We start from the raw sequence: 14848 nt of genomic DNA on the forward strand, positions 1-14848 counted from the left end.
TTGCTCAAGGCTAGCACTCTACCACTTGAGTGACAGCCACACTTCTGGCTTTTTGTTGGTGAACTAGAAATGAGTTTCTTGAATATTCCTGCCAGAGCTGGCTTTGAACTTCAATCCTCAGATCTCAGCCTCCTGAGTAGCTAGGATTACAGGCCAGAACCACCAGTGCCCAGCCTCTCACTCACCTTTTATCTTCTTAACAATATTAAAACCTTCCCTACAACAAGACTTTATCTCCAGTTAGCTGGAGGGTGGACAATGCACATATACATATGCCCCACATACATAGTAGAGAAGCTGTATTCCCCTTCCCTGGACTTTACTCTTCAATCTGGCACAACTCAGCTTCAGTCCCTAATGATGCACTGAGAGTGATCTGACAAGGGTCACTTTTTATACTTCTTTTTTTTTTAAACTCGAATTACAGTTTATTTACTTTTAAAATTATTTTTATATATAATTTCATTGTTATTATTAAAGTGTTATACAGAGGGGTTACCCTTTAATAAATCAGGTAATGAGTATCTTTCTTCTTTATTTTATTGGTCAGTCATGGGGCCTGAACTCTGGGACTGGGTGCTGTTCTTCAGCTCTTCAGCTCAAGGCTAGTGCTTTACCTCTTGAGCCACAGGGCCTCTTCTGGGTTTTCTGCTTATGTGGTGCTGAGGAATCGAACCCAAGGCCTCATGGTAGGTAAGCAGTCTACCACTGAGCCACCTTCCCAGCCCTTTTTATACTTCTTGAATTGTGAATCGTGTATATGGATTGCATACACAGTGACAGCTGCATTTAAATGATCCAGACACTAAATGCTCCTGCTCCTGCCATCATGGTGATTGGCTGGGGTTTATTTCCGGACAGAGCTTCACATCACCATGGAGATCCTATCCAGCTCTGAGAAGCATTCCATTCTGTTCAGGGTCATCAGGTTAGGAAAATTCAAAGGAGTGTCTATACACAGCTCAAGGTGCAACCCCCAAAGAATCTGCTTTTGAAATGAACATGCTGTGTAACAACTTGTGAACCAAGTAGACTCAGCATACATCACAATGAGCCTTGCTGCCTTAACTCACTGCCTCCCTCTCCTCAGCCTTGGTCACCTACCGGCTCCAGGCACTCAAGGCTCTGTGTAGCCATGAGTTAAGAGAAGGTGAGTAACATACTGGCAGTTATCATCTGACACAGAAATGGATCCAGAGTGAAGGAGTCTCCAGCAGTCTATACGTGGCTTCAAGAAGAGTGGCCAAGGACCACTGCATTTTAACTTCGCCTAGCAAAGCTACTAACAAGGTAATGTGTTTACTCCGTGAGCAGTGCGAATACAGAGAAAAATATGGGGAACCGAAGCACCATGGCTCCTCAAGAGACTCAACTCACCAACTTCGGTGCCCTTCCCTAGAGTGAAGGTAATGCCACAGCCCTGGAGTCCATCTTCTGAGTCAGTTTCTATGACAACATAGGCCGCTGAGTAATCAGGATCAGTGTGCTGCAGGAGTGTGGAAGCCAAGAGTACCATGAGAATGACACATAAGAATAGAAAATGCAACCAGGTGCTGGTGGCTCCCAGCTGTAATCCTAGCTATTCAGGAGGCTGAGATCTGAGCATCGCAGATTGAAGCCAGCCCAAGCAGAAAGGCTCATGTCACTATTATCTTCAATGAACCAACAAAAAGCTAGACGTGGAGGTGTGGATCAAGTGGAAAAGGGAAAAAGCTAAAGGAGAGGGCCCAGGCAGGCCCTGCGTTCAAGCCCCAGTACTGGCATAAAAAACAAAGACTATTTTATTATAAATTTTAAAAAAAGGTTAGAAATTGTAATGAGGGATATACAAGAAGGGCCCAACCATATGTGATGGTGTAAACCAGAGTCAATCAGGGAACGTGCTCTTGAAGGTTCACATGGGTTTTACAAGTACAGTGTACCTATTTGGGCATGGGATGGGATTGAACCCAGGACCTGGTGCATACTAAGCTCACACTCTACCACCGAGCTTCACTTCAAGCCCTAAAGGTATGTTTTATTTTTAAATGAGGAAAGATATTTTTATCTGAGAGTTTCAGAGGTTTTAGTTCATGGTTAGCACCTGGTCCACTGCTTTTTGGCCTGAAGGTAGCAGGGCATCACAGCACAGAGGTACGAGGCAGAGCAAAGCTGCTCACCTTGGGGCTGCCAAGAAGCACAGAGGGCAAATGTACATATCTTCACACCAGTTTACAGTGATTTTAAAAACTGGCATTCAGCTCAATTTTGAACACAGGAAGCTGTTTGCTGTTGTTGTTGGGGCAGCAATGCTGGGGTTAAATCCAGGGCTTTACACATTCTAGGCAGATAGTCTACCATTATGAGGTATGCTCCCAGCCTTTGTAAAAATTTAAAATTTTTGTTTGTGCCAGTACTGGGTCCTGAACTCAGGGCTTGTGCACTGTCCCTTAGCTTTTTTACTTAAAGCTGGTACTCTGCCTGGTGGGCCACACTTGACTTCCAGCTTTTTTCTGGCTAATGTGAGGTAAGAGTCTCATTAACTTTCCTGTCTAGGCTGGCTTCAAACCTCAAATTACAGCCACTTGAGTAGAAAGATTACAGATGTGAGCCACTGGCACCTGACTTTTTTTTATCAGACAGGGTCTTGCCACCACCTTAAGGAGATCTCTGAGATCAGGGGTAGGTTTGTTTTTAGTCTTCTCAGGGACAGTGCCCAACATCACTAACTGCTAAGAGCACCAGACTAAGGACTGGAGTAGAGGAGACCCAGGAACCCACAGACAATGAACAAAGAAGAGAAGTATTGCTAGAGATGACCACAGGCCAGCTAGGCTGTGACTCACAGCTGTGGACCTCTCTGGGAAGTGCTGGGAAACAAGCAACTAGTAAATACCCCCAGTCCTGAGCACCTCTTGTTTTTAACAAGGTCAGTAAGAAATCATAACAAGAAGGCCAAATGTGGCAGTCCATGCCTATAATTCCAGCTACTTGGGAGGCAAAATTCCATCTTGGTTTAAAGCTAGCCCAGGAGAAAAGTTAGAACACTCCCCATGTCAACAACCAAGTTAGGCACAGTGGTTCACCCTGTAATCCCAGCTACACAGAAGGCATAGCAGGTAGTTTGTGCTCCAGGGCTAGTCCAGGCAAAAAGAAGAAAGAAAGAAAGAAAGAAAGAAAGAAAGAAAGAAAGAAAGAAAGAAAGAAAGAAAGAAAGAAAGAAAGAAAGAAAGAAAGAAAGAAAGAAAGAAAGAAAGAAAGAAAGAAAGAAAGGAAGGAAGGAAGGAAGGAAGGAAAGATAGAGAAAGAAAGGAAAGAAAGATAGAGAAAGAAAGGAAAGAAGGAAGAAAATAGAAAGACCTTATTTGAAAAATAAGTAATGTGCAAAAGAGCTTGGTAGAATGGCTGCTTTGCAAATGCCACTACCTCCAAATGGAAAAAATAATTCATAACAAGAAGCTTTAAGAAAGTTTCAGGGCTTTTTCCCGAGGAAATGTTCTACTTCTCATCAGAAAAGTTCACTTTCCTGCTGACTACTGAGAAGTATGGAAGTGCTGAGCTCAGCACTCCCTGCAGGGGAATGAAGCCATCAATGTGGAAAACTGCCAGGTGGCATTCTACAACAAAGGCCCAGAGAATCAGTACACCACACTTACCTCTTTCCTGGATGCATGTTCAAGTGTTTATGAGCTTGGAACATAGCAATCAGATAATGTCCCTTCACCCAGAGTTTATACACTATTCATGCAGACCCAGAAACACATTCTATCTCTTAAACCTGACTACGATAAACCTATGTTAATACCTGACAAAATCAGTCAAGTTCTGCTCAGTCTGTCCTGCTTCAATGTCATTAAATGCAAGGAGTAACAGTGGCCAGGACTTGCGCTCTTGTTTTGGGAGTATTTTCCATGTTGGGTTCTACTGAGACACCTCATTCCTGGGTATGAAGTGGATACCACTATCCCAGGGTATAGATGAGAAAACCAAGCTTGCTAAAACTCACAGGGACGAAGGCAGTTGTTCTTAGAGCTTTGGATTTTACAAGTTGGTAAAATTTGAAACAGTTATTTGGAAATCCACAAAGAATTGTAAAGGGATTTTTTTTTAAAAAACCATTTGCCATAATATAAGAAAGGATACTTAAAAGAGTTTTTTTCAATGCACGATAAACCTGGACACTAGTATCTCTCATTTATAACCTTAGCTACCTAGGGAATAAAAATGCGAAAGTCATTGTTTGAGATCAGTCAAGAGAACTTCACATAATCCCTTCTCAATCCATAGCTGGGTACAGTATGTGAGCTTGTTGTCCTAGGTTTTTTTTTTTTTGCGGGGGGGGGGGGTGGGAGGTTGGTCATGGGGCCTGAACTCTGGGCCTGGGCACTGTCCCTCAGCCCTTAGCTCAGGGCTAGTGCTCTACCACTTGAGCCACAGAGTCACTTCTGGCTTTTTCTGCTTTTATGGTGCTGAGGAATCAAACCCAGGGCCTCATGCATGCAAGGCAAGCACTCTACACTGAGCTCCCTTCCCAGCCCCCTGTTGTCCTAGTTTTATGGGGCCAGGATTAGGAGAATTACAGTTCTAGGTCAGTCTGGAGAGAAAAGCTGGAGAGATTCCATCTCAACAGAAGGTACTAGGTGTGGTGGCTCACACCTGTCATCCTAGCTAAGATGGGAAGCAAAAATTGGAAGCACTCACCTAGGCAAGAAGGTAGACTCATCTCAAAAGAATAACCAGTGTACAAGGTTCATCCCTGTAATCTGAGCTACTCAGGAATCTGAGATCTGAGAATCATGATTCAAAGTCAGCCAAGGAAGAAAAATCTGAGAGACTATCTCCAATCCAGCAAAAAAAGCCAGACTGGAGTCCTGGCTCAAGAGGTTGAGTGCCAGACTTGAACAACAAAAAAAGTCTGAGCAAAAGCATAAGACCCTAAGTTTAAGTCCTGGTACCACTACCACAAAAAGAAAAAAAAATGCCAACAGACACACACACACACACACACACACACACACACACACACACACACACACACACACACACAGCCTGGAGGGAACCCCTGCTTTGTAAGTGACTTTGAGTCCAAACTCCAACACTGTTAAAAGAAGAAGAAAAAAGGGGGGAGGGGTGGAGGAGGAATAGGAAGAGGGATGGGCTCAAGTAGTAGAATGCCAGGCCCTGGGTTCAATTCTTCAGTAACACATGTGTGCCACACATGCACGTTTGCACACACACACACATACACACACATACACAGAGAAAGTTAACCTTAGACTAAAAGACATTATTTTGCATTTAATAACTTCAGCATATTCTCAGAGAGGTCTATCTTGTACAAAAAAAATTTCAGGTTCATCAGGAAGCATAGAGAATTGTAATGAACACCAGTTAGCTCTCTAGCCAGTTTTGGAAGTAAAAGCTTCTGTTGTGAATTAACAGTCCTGGCAACCTTCCTCCATTCCTTCCATACACCCACTGCATTTGAAAGTAACTTTTCTAGTGTAGCTGTGTCACTGGTGGGGGAGAGTAAGGATCCACACCAAGGAGTACCCTGCTGTGCTCATAGATCTAGGAAGCACTGCTTTACACAGTTGGGGAGACAATTGAGGAAGGGTGGGAAAGGGCGCCCCTCTAACATTCTTGGGTTCCATCTCTGGCTAAACACACACACACACACACACACACACACACACACACACACACACACACACACACACACACACACACACACACACACACACACACACACACACACACACACACACACACACACACACACACGGCTGACGTGTTTCTGTCTCTGTCTCTCCCTCCATCCCTCTCTGTTAAATGCACCAGGTTGACATGTTTCTGTCTCGGTGTCTCCCTCCATCCCTCTCTGTTAAATGCACCAGGTTTTGAACTTGGGGCCTTGCATTTGCTTGGCAGGCCTTTGCTAGTCAGGCGCTCTAGCACTTGGGCCGCACCCCCAGCCCCAAAGGCCTAACTCTTGACGGTGGCAAATCCTTTCCAACATGCTGGTGGACACAGGAGCTTCCTGTGAGCGCCCTCTCTACCACTCATTGTTAGGTACTTGTTTTCCCATTTCACAGATGGACCCTAGAGGCCCAGAGAGCAGGGGTCTTCGTGAAGACACACAGCAGGGCCACGCCCACTGAGGACGCCCTCAGATCCGCGCCAGGGAGCAGCCAGGGCGGCGTTCGAGGTTACAGGGAGTAGCGCTGGGCAAAGCCCACCTGTGGCACAGTGTGCCTTCCATCCTTTCCAGGAAGCCGCGGGCGGTAAAGGCCAAAGCCAGGGCCTGTCGGTGCGGGCAGTGCGGAGCTTCGGCTGTGCACCTCCTACGGGACACTATGCCGGTGAACCGCCCCCCCGCGGGCCTGAGCGTCCGCAGGCGGGGACCCCGGGGGGTGGGGTGGCTGGTCAGTGCTTACCATGGCGTCCGAGCCGTGGCCGCCCAGCGACGTGGGGAAGCGCACGTCGCGGACGGAGAGCCGGGAGATCCTGCCGTGCACCATGTCGTCAGCCGCGCGCACCCGGGGCAGGGGCGGGGGATAGGGGGGGGTCTCCAGATCTCAGCTACCCGAGGACGGAGGGGCGGGGTCACCTGTGGGTGGGGCGGCGCGCGAGGATTGGGCGTGCCGCGGAGGGGGCGTGGCCGAGGCCTGGACTCGGTCTTGCTGGGGCGGCCGGCCGTGGTCTGAACTCTGCCCCTTCCTTCACGGCTCGCGGGCACCTAGCTGCTGGCCGTGGGTCCAACCAGAGTCGCAGTGGACGCTGGACAAGAGTGAGGCACCACGTGCAGTCTGCTCACTTAAGAGTCCTATTTGCTTGCTCAGGGTATGAAGGCCTGCCAGTCTTCCTGTCCGTCTTTTTCTTCCTTTTCTCTTTCTCTTTTCATCTTTCTTTCCTTCTTTCTTCCTCCCCCCCCCCCTTTTCCTCTTCCTTCTTCTTTCTTCTTCGACTCAGGGCTAGGCAGGCTCTCTGCTGCAAAGCAAGCCGCTATTCCACTTCCACAGATTACTTTTGAGATAGGGTCTCAGTTGCTTTCCTTGTGCACTTGTCTTTCCCATCTTTTCTAAGACATAAAGCACATCCCATTTCTGCTGAGATGGAGTCTTGTGGACTTTTCTGCTTGAGCTGGCTTGGAAGCCCAGACCCCCTTCTCCCAAGTAGCTAGCTTTATAGGTGTAAAGCACTAAGTGCCAGAATTGATTTATTTTGTAACACAAATTATGTATACCTTTAAGCAGTAACTGCTGTAAAACCCTCTGTCAATTACCTACTCTTCATATATTACCTGTATAATTTTGATTATTTATTGCCCTCGGAGGACTGGCCTATAGGTGTGGCTTTTTTCTACTTTTTGGGTCCGGTCGTGGGGCCTGAACTCTGGGCCTGGGCGCTGTCCCTCAGCTCTTTAGCTCAAGGCTAGGGCTCTACCACTTGAGCCACAGAACCACCTCCGGCTTTTTTCTTTTTGCTTATATGGTGCTGGGGAATTGAACCCAGGGCCTCATGCATGCAAGGCAAGCGCTCTACCACTGAGCCACCTTCCCAGCCCAGGTGTGGCTTTTTTCTAGAGTTTTCATTATTATCATCATTGTTAGTCCACAAAGAAGATGCAATTCTGTAAGTCAGGTTGTGAGTACAGTGCTTCTTGATCAATGTCACTGCTTCTGTTGTTCCAGACAATCCTCCTCCTATGCCTGCTTCAAGTAAATAGTTCAGTTTTTACATAATGTGCATGGATTATAATGACTGCATTTGTAGAAGTGTACTTCTAACATGAAGTTTTAGTTGATCACTGATGAGGAGCATCTAAAGGTCCTCTTGGAATAGATAATATCAGTACCAAACTTTCCAACAACTCTAAGGTAAGCAAAGGTTTCTGATCCATTTTACAGTTAACAAAAGAAAGATCCAAAAGTGTGAAATGTATTCATCAAAAATGTGGGTTGCAAATTCTAGGGCAACAACTTAGAGTGGGAAAGAGAAGTACAGTTGATACAAAAAAGAAAATACAATAATAAAACCTGCAGTTTAAAACCACAAAAGCAGTAAGGGTATAAGACAAAAATAGGCGCAAAGGCATGTTCTTTCTGGTATGCAGGTTAGATACAAAATGCACTGAGATGGCAAATTATACAGGATTCTACATACAGTGAGACAAAAAGGATACTTAGAAGAGAATCATAAAGACACAATGCCCATGTGCCTCTTCATTTTTATATGAAATAATATACATACCAGAATGAACTCCAAGATATGGAAACAAGTCTTTTTTCCCATTTTTCTTTTTTTAGTTTTTAGTTTTTGATGATTCTGTCTTCTTTACCATATATAGTATATTCACATTATATTGTGGGGAAAGTGGGGGGGGGGAAGGCACAGAACTTGAGGAAAAGAGGGTGAACAACAGTGGAGCTCAATGGACACTGATGAAAGTGAACTATATAACTTATGGTAGAGACAGGAGGGAGGGACTGGGAGAGAATGAGGGAACAGATGTCACTGTATGAAAGGAAATGTACTGGGCTAGGAAGGTGGCTCAGTGCTACAGCGCTTGCCTTGCATGCATAGGGCCCTGGGTTCGATTCCTCAGCACCACATAAGCAAAAAGAAAAAAGCCAGAAGTGGCACTGTGGCTCAAGTGGTGGAGCACTAGCCTTGAGCTGAAGAGCTGAGGGACAGCACCCACGCCTAGAGTTCAGGCCCCACGACTGGACCCCCCCCCCAAAAAAAGAAAGGAAATGTACTCATTACCTGACTGATCTAAATGTAGCCCCTCGGTACATCACTCTATAATTTACAATAAAGTAAATTTTAAAAATGGGCAAAGAACAAGGAAAACCAACAGTAACAAAAAATGCTATATAGTAATCCAGCAGTGCCAATAATCACTGGGAATGTTAGTGATATAAATGCACCAATTTAAAAAGAGGCCCAAGAAAAGAAGGCATAGTGCTATGATGTTGATGTGAAAAATGGCACATTTAGATTAAAATTGGATGGTGGTGTGAATGTATCCCCTTAATTCCTATGCTGCAACTTAATCACCGATGTGATGGTGTTAAAAGCTGAAATTGGGAGATGGTTAAGCCTTGAGTGTTCTGCCTTCACTGGTAGAGTGGGACTAATAACCTTATGAAAGGGCTGGAGGGAAGAGCATTCATCTTTTTCCTTTATGTGAAGGCACAGCTTTCAAGAAGATATCTTGAAAATAGAGACCAGGGTACTTATTGCCCAGATACTGAATTGGCCAGGGTCTGATGAACTTCCTAGCTTCCAGAACTGTGAGGAAGTACATTTCTGTTCTTTTTAATTATCCAATCATAGTACTTTGTTATAACAGCATGGACAGGTTGAGACAGTTACATAAAGATATACCATATTGTTACTGAATGGTGTCTACTGGATTGGGACCACAAAGTTCTTGGTCTCTTCAAGAATTGAAGGACAGAGACAAGGGGCTTAACCCGGAATAGTATTATTAATACAAGTAAAGCAAATGTTCTCTCTGAGAGAACTGGGAAAGCTCAAAGGCAGCTGCTCCTAAGCATCTCAAGATATCAAGATCTTATTGGACCCTGCAGACATAGGCATAATTTCTGGAAACTGAGTTATTCACCATTAACTCCTCCCATATTTTGGACAGGGCAGTTTTTGGCCTTGATAGTTAAACTGGGGATGCCATTTTCCATGGGCTGTTAGGTTGTGAGTGAGCAAGACTGTACTGTACATCATGCATTGAGTTGCATTAGTGTTGATTTTCAGGTAGGATCTTGCATTCTCCCACCCCCAAACATGTTCCTTCTTTACAGCTTCCCTTGTAGATTGGATGACAGGTGCATGTCACCATGACTAGCTTATTGACTAAAATGGGATTTCACTAACTTTTTGCCTGGGTTGGCCTGCTGTCTGGATTATTTTCATCTCTGCTTCCCAAATAGCAAGAAATATAGGCATCCATATGTGAATATTAATGCTGACATTGAAAGCAGGAGTAGCTATATGAATTTCTGGCTGAGTAGATTTGAAAACAAGTAAGTTTTCAAAATAAATGAGGAGCATTATATAATGATAAAGGGGTCCCATTGTCCAAGAAATTCAACCATCTTAAAATGTATGTGTCCAACAACAGAATATCAAAATAAGGGAGGGAAAATGTTACAATTACCACTTACAAGTGCTGGACCTAGCTGCACATGCCTGTAATCCCAGCTAGGATAGGAAACTAAGATAAATAGATTGGGGTCCAGAAGTGTGCCTAGGCAAGAAGCAGGATCCTATCTAAAGAATAACCAGTGCAAAAAAACAGCTACAGACATGACTTAGTAACACCTGGCTGGCAAGTGTGAGACTCTGAGTTCAAAACCCCAGTACTGAAAATAAGAAAAATATAAAAACTTAAAATACTTAGGGAAAATTTTTTTTTTAACAAAAACCATGAAAGACCTACACTGAAAACAATAAAAAAAAAAGCCAAGGAAAATTAAATAGCAAAAAATCATCTTCTCAAGATTAGAAGATTTAGTGTTGTTAAAAATATTAGTTCTTCCCAAATTAAGCCAAAGATAGAGTGAATCTCATCTAAATCCCCAGCAGGAATTTGTAAAGCTAGTGAGATGATTCTAAAATGTTTATGGAAATTTGAAAGCAATTAAAAAATTAAAAAAGAAACAGAAGAATGACCTGATTTCAAGACTTATATACAGTTGCACTAATATGGCATTAAAAAAAACCATGTAAATCAAGGAAACAGAGGAGTCTGAAATAGACACACACATATGTAGTCAGTTGATTTTTAAAAACAGATGCCTAGAATGGAAGACACAGAAATAAACCCAGTTACAAGCCATCTGATTTTTGACAAAGGAGCCAAAATCACATTAGAAAAAAAAGACAGTCTCTTAAACAAATAGTATTAGGAAAACTAGCTACCCCCATGTAGAAGACTGAAGCTAGAATCCTTATCTCTCACCCTACACAAAATTCAATTCAAAACTTATCACAGATCTTAATGTTAAATCCCAAACTCTGAAACTGCTAGAGGAGCACATAAGAAAAACACTTGAAGATACAGGCATGAGCAGGACTCCAGCAGCAGCTCAGGAAATAAGAGCAATTGACTAATGGAATTCCATCAAGTTTAAAAGCTCTGCACAGCCAAAGGAACAATTATGAGAATCCAGAGACAACACACAAAAGGAGAGAAAGATCTTTGCAAGCTATTCATTGGAAAAATGACTATCCAGAACAAGTAGAGCTAAAAAAATAAACACCAAGAGAATAATCCAGTTGACAAATGGGCAAATAAATTGGACAGTTCTCAAAAACAGAAGTACAAATAGCCAATCAATCCATGAATAGATGATGTTCAGAATCCTTAGCTGTAAAGGTAATGCAAATCAAAACCACATTGAGATTCAATTTCACCATAGTCAAGAAACAACAAATGCTGGTGAGAATAAAAGGAAAAGGAAGTCTTATATGTTGAGGGCAATGAAAATCACTGCAGCTACTATAGAAATCAGTATGTAGATTCCTTAAAGAAAATGCAGAACAAACAATGCTATTATACCACTCTTGGGTATATATTGACTGTAAGTCAATAAAGATACCTGCACACCCATGTTTGCTACAACACTATTAACTAAGCTATGGTATGCTTAAGTGTCCATCAACCAATGAATGGATAAAGTAGTATATCTACGCAATGGAGTATTATTCAGCAATACAGAAGAATGCAATTATATCATTTACAGTAAAATGGATGGAAGAGTCCATCAAATTGAACAAGGTAAGCCAAGCTCAGAAAGACAAAATTTCATTTTTAATCATATGCAGATTCTAGACCTAAAAAAATAATATAACATGATTGTAAAAAAGGAAATGTTTAGGGAGAACTAAGAGAAGAGAAAGGAACGGAGAAGTGCTGGTGATGGGGTGAATGTGACTGAAGTGATATATGTATAAATGTGTATATATATTGATGAAACAGCATTATAGATATGTATAGGAATATATAGAGATGAAAACAGCATTATAAAATCTACTAAATCTTTTTATTTATTTTTGAAATCCAAGCCTGGGTACTGTCCCTGAGCCTCTTTGTGTTCAAGGTTGTTGCTCTACCACTTGAGCCACAGTATCACTTCCAGTTTTTGAGTGGTCAACTATAGATGAGTCTTGAGGGGACTTTTCTGCCTGGGCTGGCTTCAAACCACGATTCTCAGATCTCAGCCCCGATTAGCTAGGATTACAGGCGTGAGCCACCAGTGCCTGACATGCTACTAAAACTTTTTAAATGGTGTAGCTCAGTAGTAGAACACCTACCTCACAAGTATAGGACCCTGAGTTCAAGCCTAGTATCATAGCCAAAAACAGGACAAAATAAAACAAAAAACACACAAAAAAATACAAATGCAAAACTTTTTTTTTAAACAAGAAAGCAGGAAGGAGTCAGTTAACAAAGAGTAACAGAAAGGAGAATCTGATCAAAGTACATTAGACACAGGTATAGAAATATGAAACCCTTCTGAACAATAAATTTACACTAATTTAAAAAACAGGTGTGAAGGAAATCCAATAGGTGAAATATAGTCTTTCCAATAAATGGTGCTGGAACAATTGGCTATCTATATGAATACGAAGCCCTTAGCTTGTATCACATACAAGTTACCTAAAAATGCAATGCAGTCAAAATTAACAGTTATAATCATAAAACTTCTAGGGAAAATGTAAGAGAAAAATCTTTGTGAACCTGGGTAAGACAAAGTTTCCTAGGATCCAAAAACACAAATCATAAAAGGAATATAGGATAAATTGGACTTCATCAAAATGAATGTTTTCCCTTAGAAATCAATAAGCAGAGGAAAAAGATCAAAGCAGAGATGGATGGAATCCCCCTCCCATATGGGGATCCAGTATCCTTTGCAGTACCTCTGGGAAGTGCCAAGTGGACTTACATTGCTCCTACTTACTCAGCCACCTTCTGTATTTGGCGTATTATTTATTTCCTTACCACATTTAAAACTACAGTGGGAAATCCACCTTTTTTTGTTGTTGTTGTTGGTCGTGGGGCTTGAACTCTGGGCTTGGGTGCTGCCCCTGTGCTCTTCACTCAAGGTGAGTGCTCTACCGCTTGAGCCACAGCACCACTTTCCCACCTATTTTTTTGTAGCTTGTTGTTTCTTCTTGCCAAATTGTAGAAATCCCTTTATTTCTATAAATGCCACCAACCCATGGACTGTATGCTTTGAAGGTTTAAGGTAGCCAAGGAAGGCCCAGCATGCACCTTAAAATTCTGAGTATTGGGGCTGGGAAGGTGGCTCAGTGGTAGACCGCAAAAAGAAAAAAAGCCGGAAGTGGCTCTGTGGCTCAAGTGGTAGAGCGCTAGCCTTGAGCTGAATAGCTGAGGGACAGTGCCCAGGCCCAGAGTTCAGACCCCATGACCAGACCCCCCCCCCAAAAAAAAATAAATTCTGAGTATTAGAGGTCACCTGTGATCTCAGCTACTGAGGAAGCAGAGATTGGGAGGCTTGTGGTTCCAGACCAGCCCTGGCAAAAGTTAAACTGTGCCCAGCTTCCATCTCCAAGCCTTGCATAGGAGTTTGCAGCTGTAATCTGTTCCATGGGAGGCCATAAGTAGGAGATCAAAGTGTGAGGACCAATGCTGGGCAAAACTCAGAAGACTATCCAAAACATAACAAAAGCAAAGAAAGGCCAGAGGAGTGGCTCAATTTGTAGAGGCCCAGAGTGCAAAACCCAGTACTGTCAAATAATTTAAAAACTGAGTGTACATTTTTGTAAAAGGAAATAACCTATATTATTTACATTAGCTTCTAATGTCTTGTTAAGTTCCCGGGCTTTTTAAAATTTTATTGTCAAAGTGAGGGGTTAGTTACATAAATAAGGTAGTGAGTGCATTTCTTGTCGATCTTGTTATTTCCTCCTTCCCTCCCTCATTTTTCTCCCACTTTCCCTCCTCTGCCAATCCCCTCCCAGAGGTGAACAGATAATTTCCAACATCCTGTCTTGTTTTGCTGTTGCACTCATCCCCCCTTTGTCCTTTGTCTCATCGTTTTGTTATTCCCTTTCCCTTCCCTAATTCACATAAACGTATATACCTTACCCAGGGTACCAAAATCAAGGCTTCTGGGTTTTTAAAAACTCCATTTCCTTCCTTAGCATCTCTTACCTCACTTATTTCTTCTTATCTCACTGATCTCTTATTTCTTTTATGCACAAAGTGAGTACTTCATTCTTCAACTGAGATACAATAGCTCATCAAATATACTTTTCTGTAGAGAGCTGCGAGAGGCCGCACCTGGAAGATGGCGCCGGCTTCCGCCCTCCGCCTTCCCGATGGTGAGTGCTCTCTGTGGTAAACAACTCCTTATATGGCTAAGGCAAAGAATCTGGCTTGCTTTCACGCACCTGAACCTATTGATGGTTCCCACGTGGCGTATCAGGGTTGGCTACCCAGCGGGTACTTAAGGCTGTGGGGAATTCTCCCCGGGGTTGGGGTCAGAAGATTACTCAAAGGTCCTGAGTAAACTGCAGAGAGGAGTTCGGTGTCGCGTCTTCCTTGGTGGTCGAGGCGGTCGCGACACTTTTCAGTACTTTTTATCACATGTGGCTAATTAAATTTATGTAAATTAAAAAACTTCACTGGCGGGGCTGGGAAGGTGGCTCAGTGGTAGAGCCCTTGCCTTGCATGCATGAGGCCCTGGGTTTGATTCCTCAGCATCACATAAGCAAAAAGAAAAAAGCCGGAAGTGGCACTGTGGCTCAAGTGGTAGAGTGCTAGCCTTGAGCTGAAGAGCTGAGGGACAGCGCCCAGGCCCAGAGTTCAGGCACC

General features: G+C 43.2%; 1 protein-coding gene across 1 annotated transcript in view; it reads right to left on the bottom strand.

Moving 5' to 3' along the window:
• The window catches only part of Enosf1 (enolase superfamily member 1), a 32421-nt gene extending 25891 nt beyond the window's left edge, over positions 1 to 6530 (bottom strand). Inside the window, exons 1-2 of the mRNA XM_070029471.1 lie at positions 6417 to 6530; positions 1378 to 1486 (exon numbers count right to left, since the gene is read on the bottom strand). Coding sequence (XP_069885572.1) covers positions 1378 to 1486; positions 6417 to 6500 — 193 coding nt within the window. The 5' untranslated portion in view covers positions 6501 to 6530. The remainder of the gene's footprint in view (positions 1 to 1377; positions 1487 to 6416) is intronic.
• Positions 6531 to 14848: the final 8318 nt, after the last annotated feature.

Source organism: Dipodomys merriami, unplaced genomic scaffold, assembly GCF_024711535.1.
Source record: "Dipodomys merriami isolate MVZ:Mamm:240054 unplaced genomic scaffold, mDipMer1.0.p SCAF_2, whole genome shotgun sequence".
NCBI classification, from domain to species: domain Eukaryota; kingdom Metazoa; phylum Chordata; class Mammalia; order Rodentia; family Heteromyidae; genus Dipodomys; species Dipodomys merriami.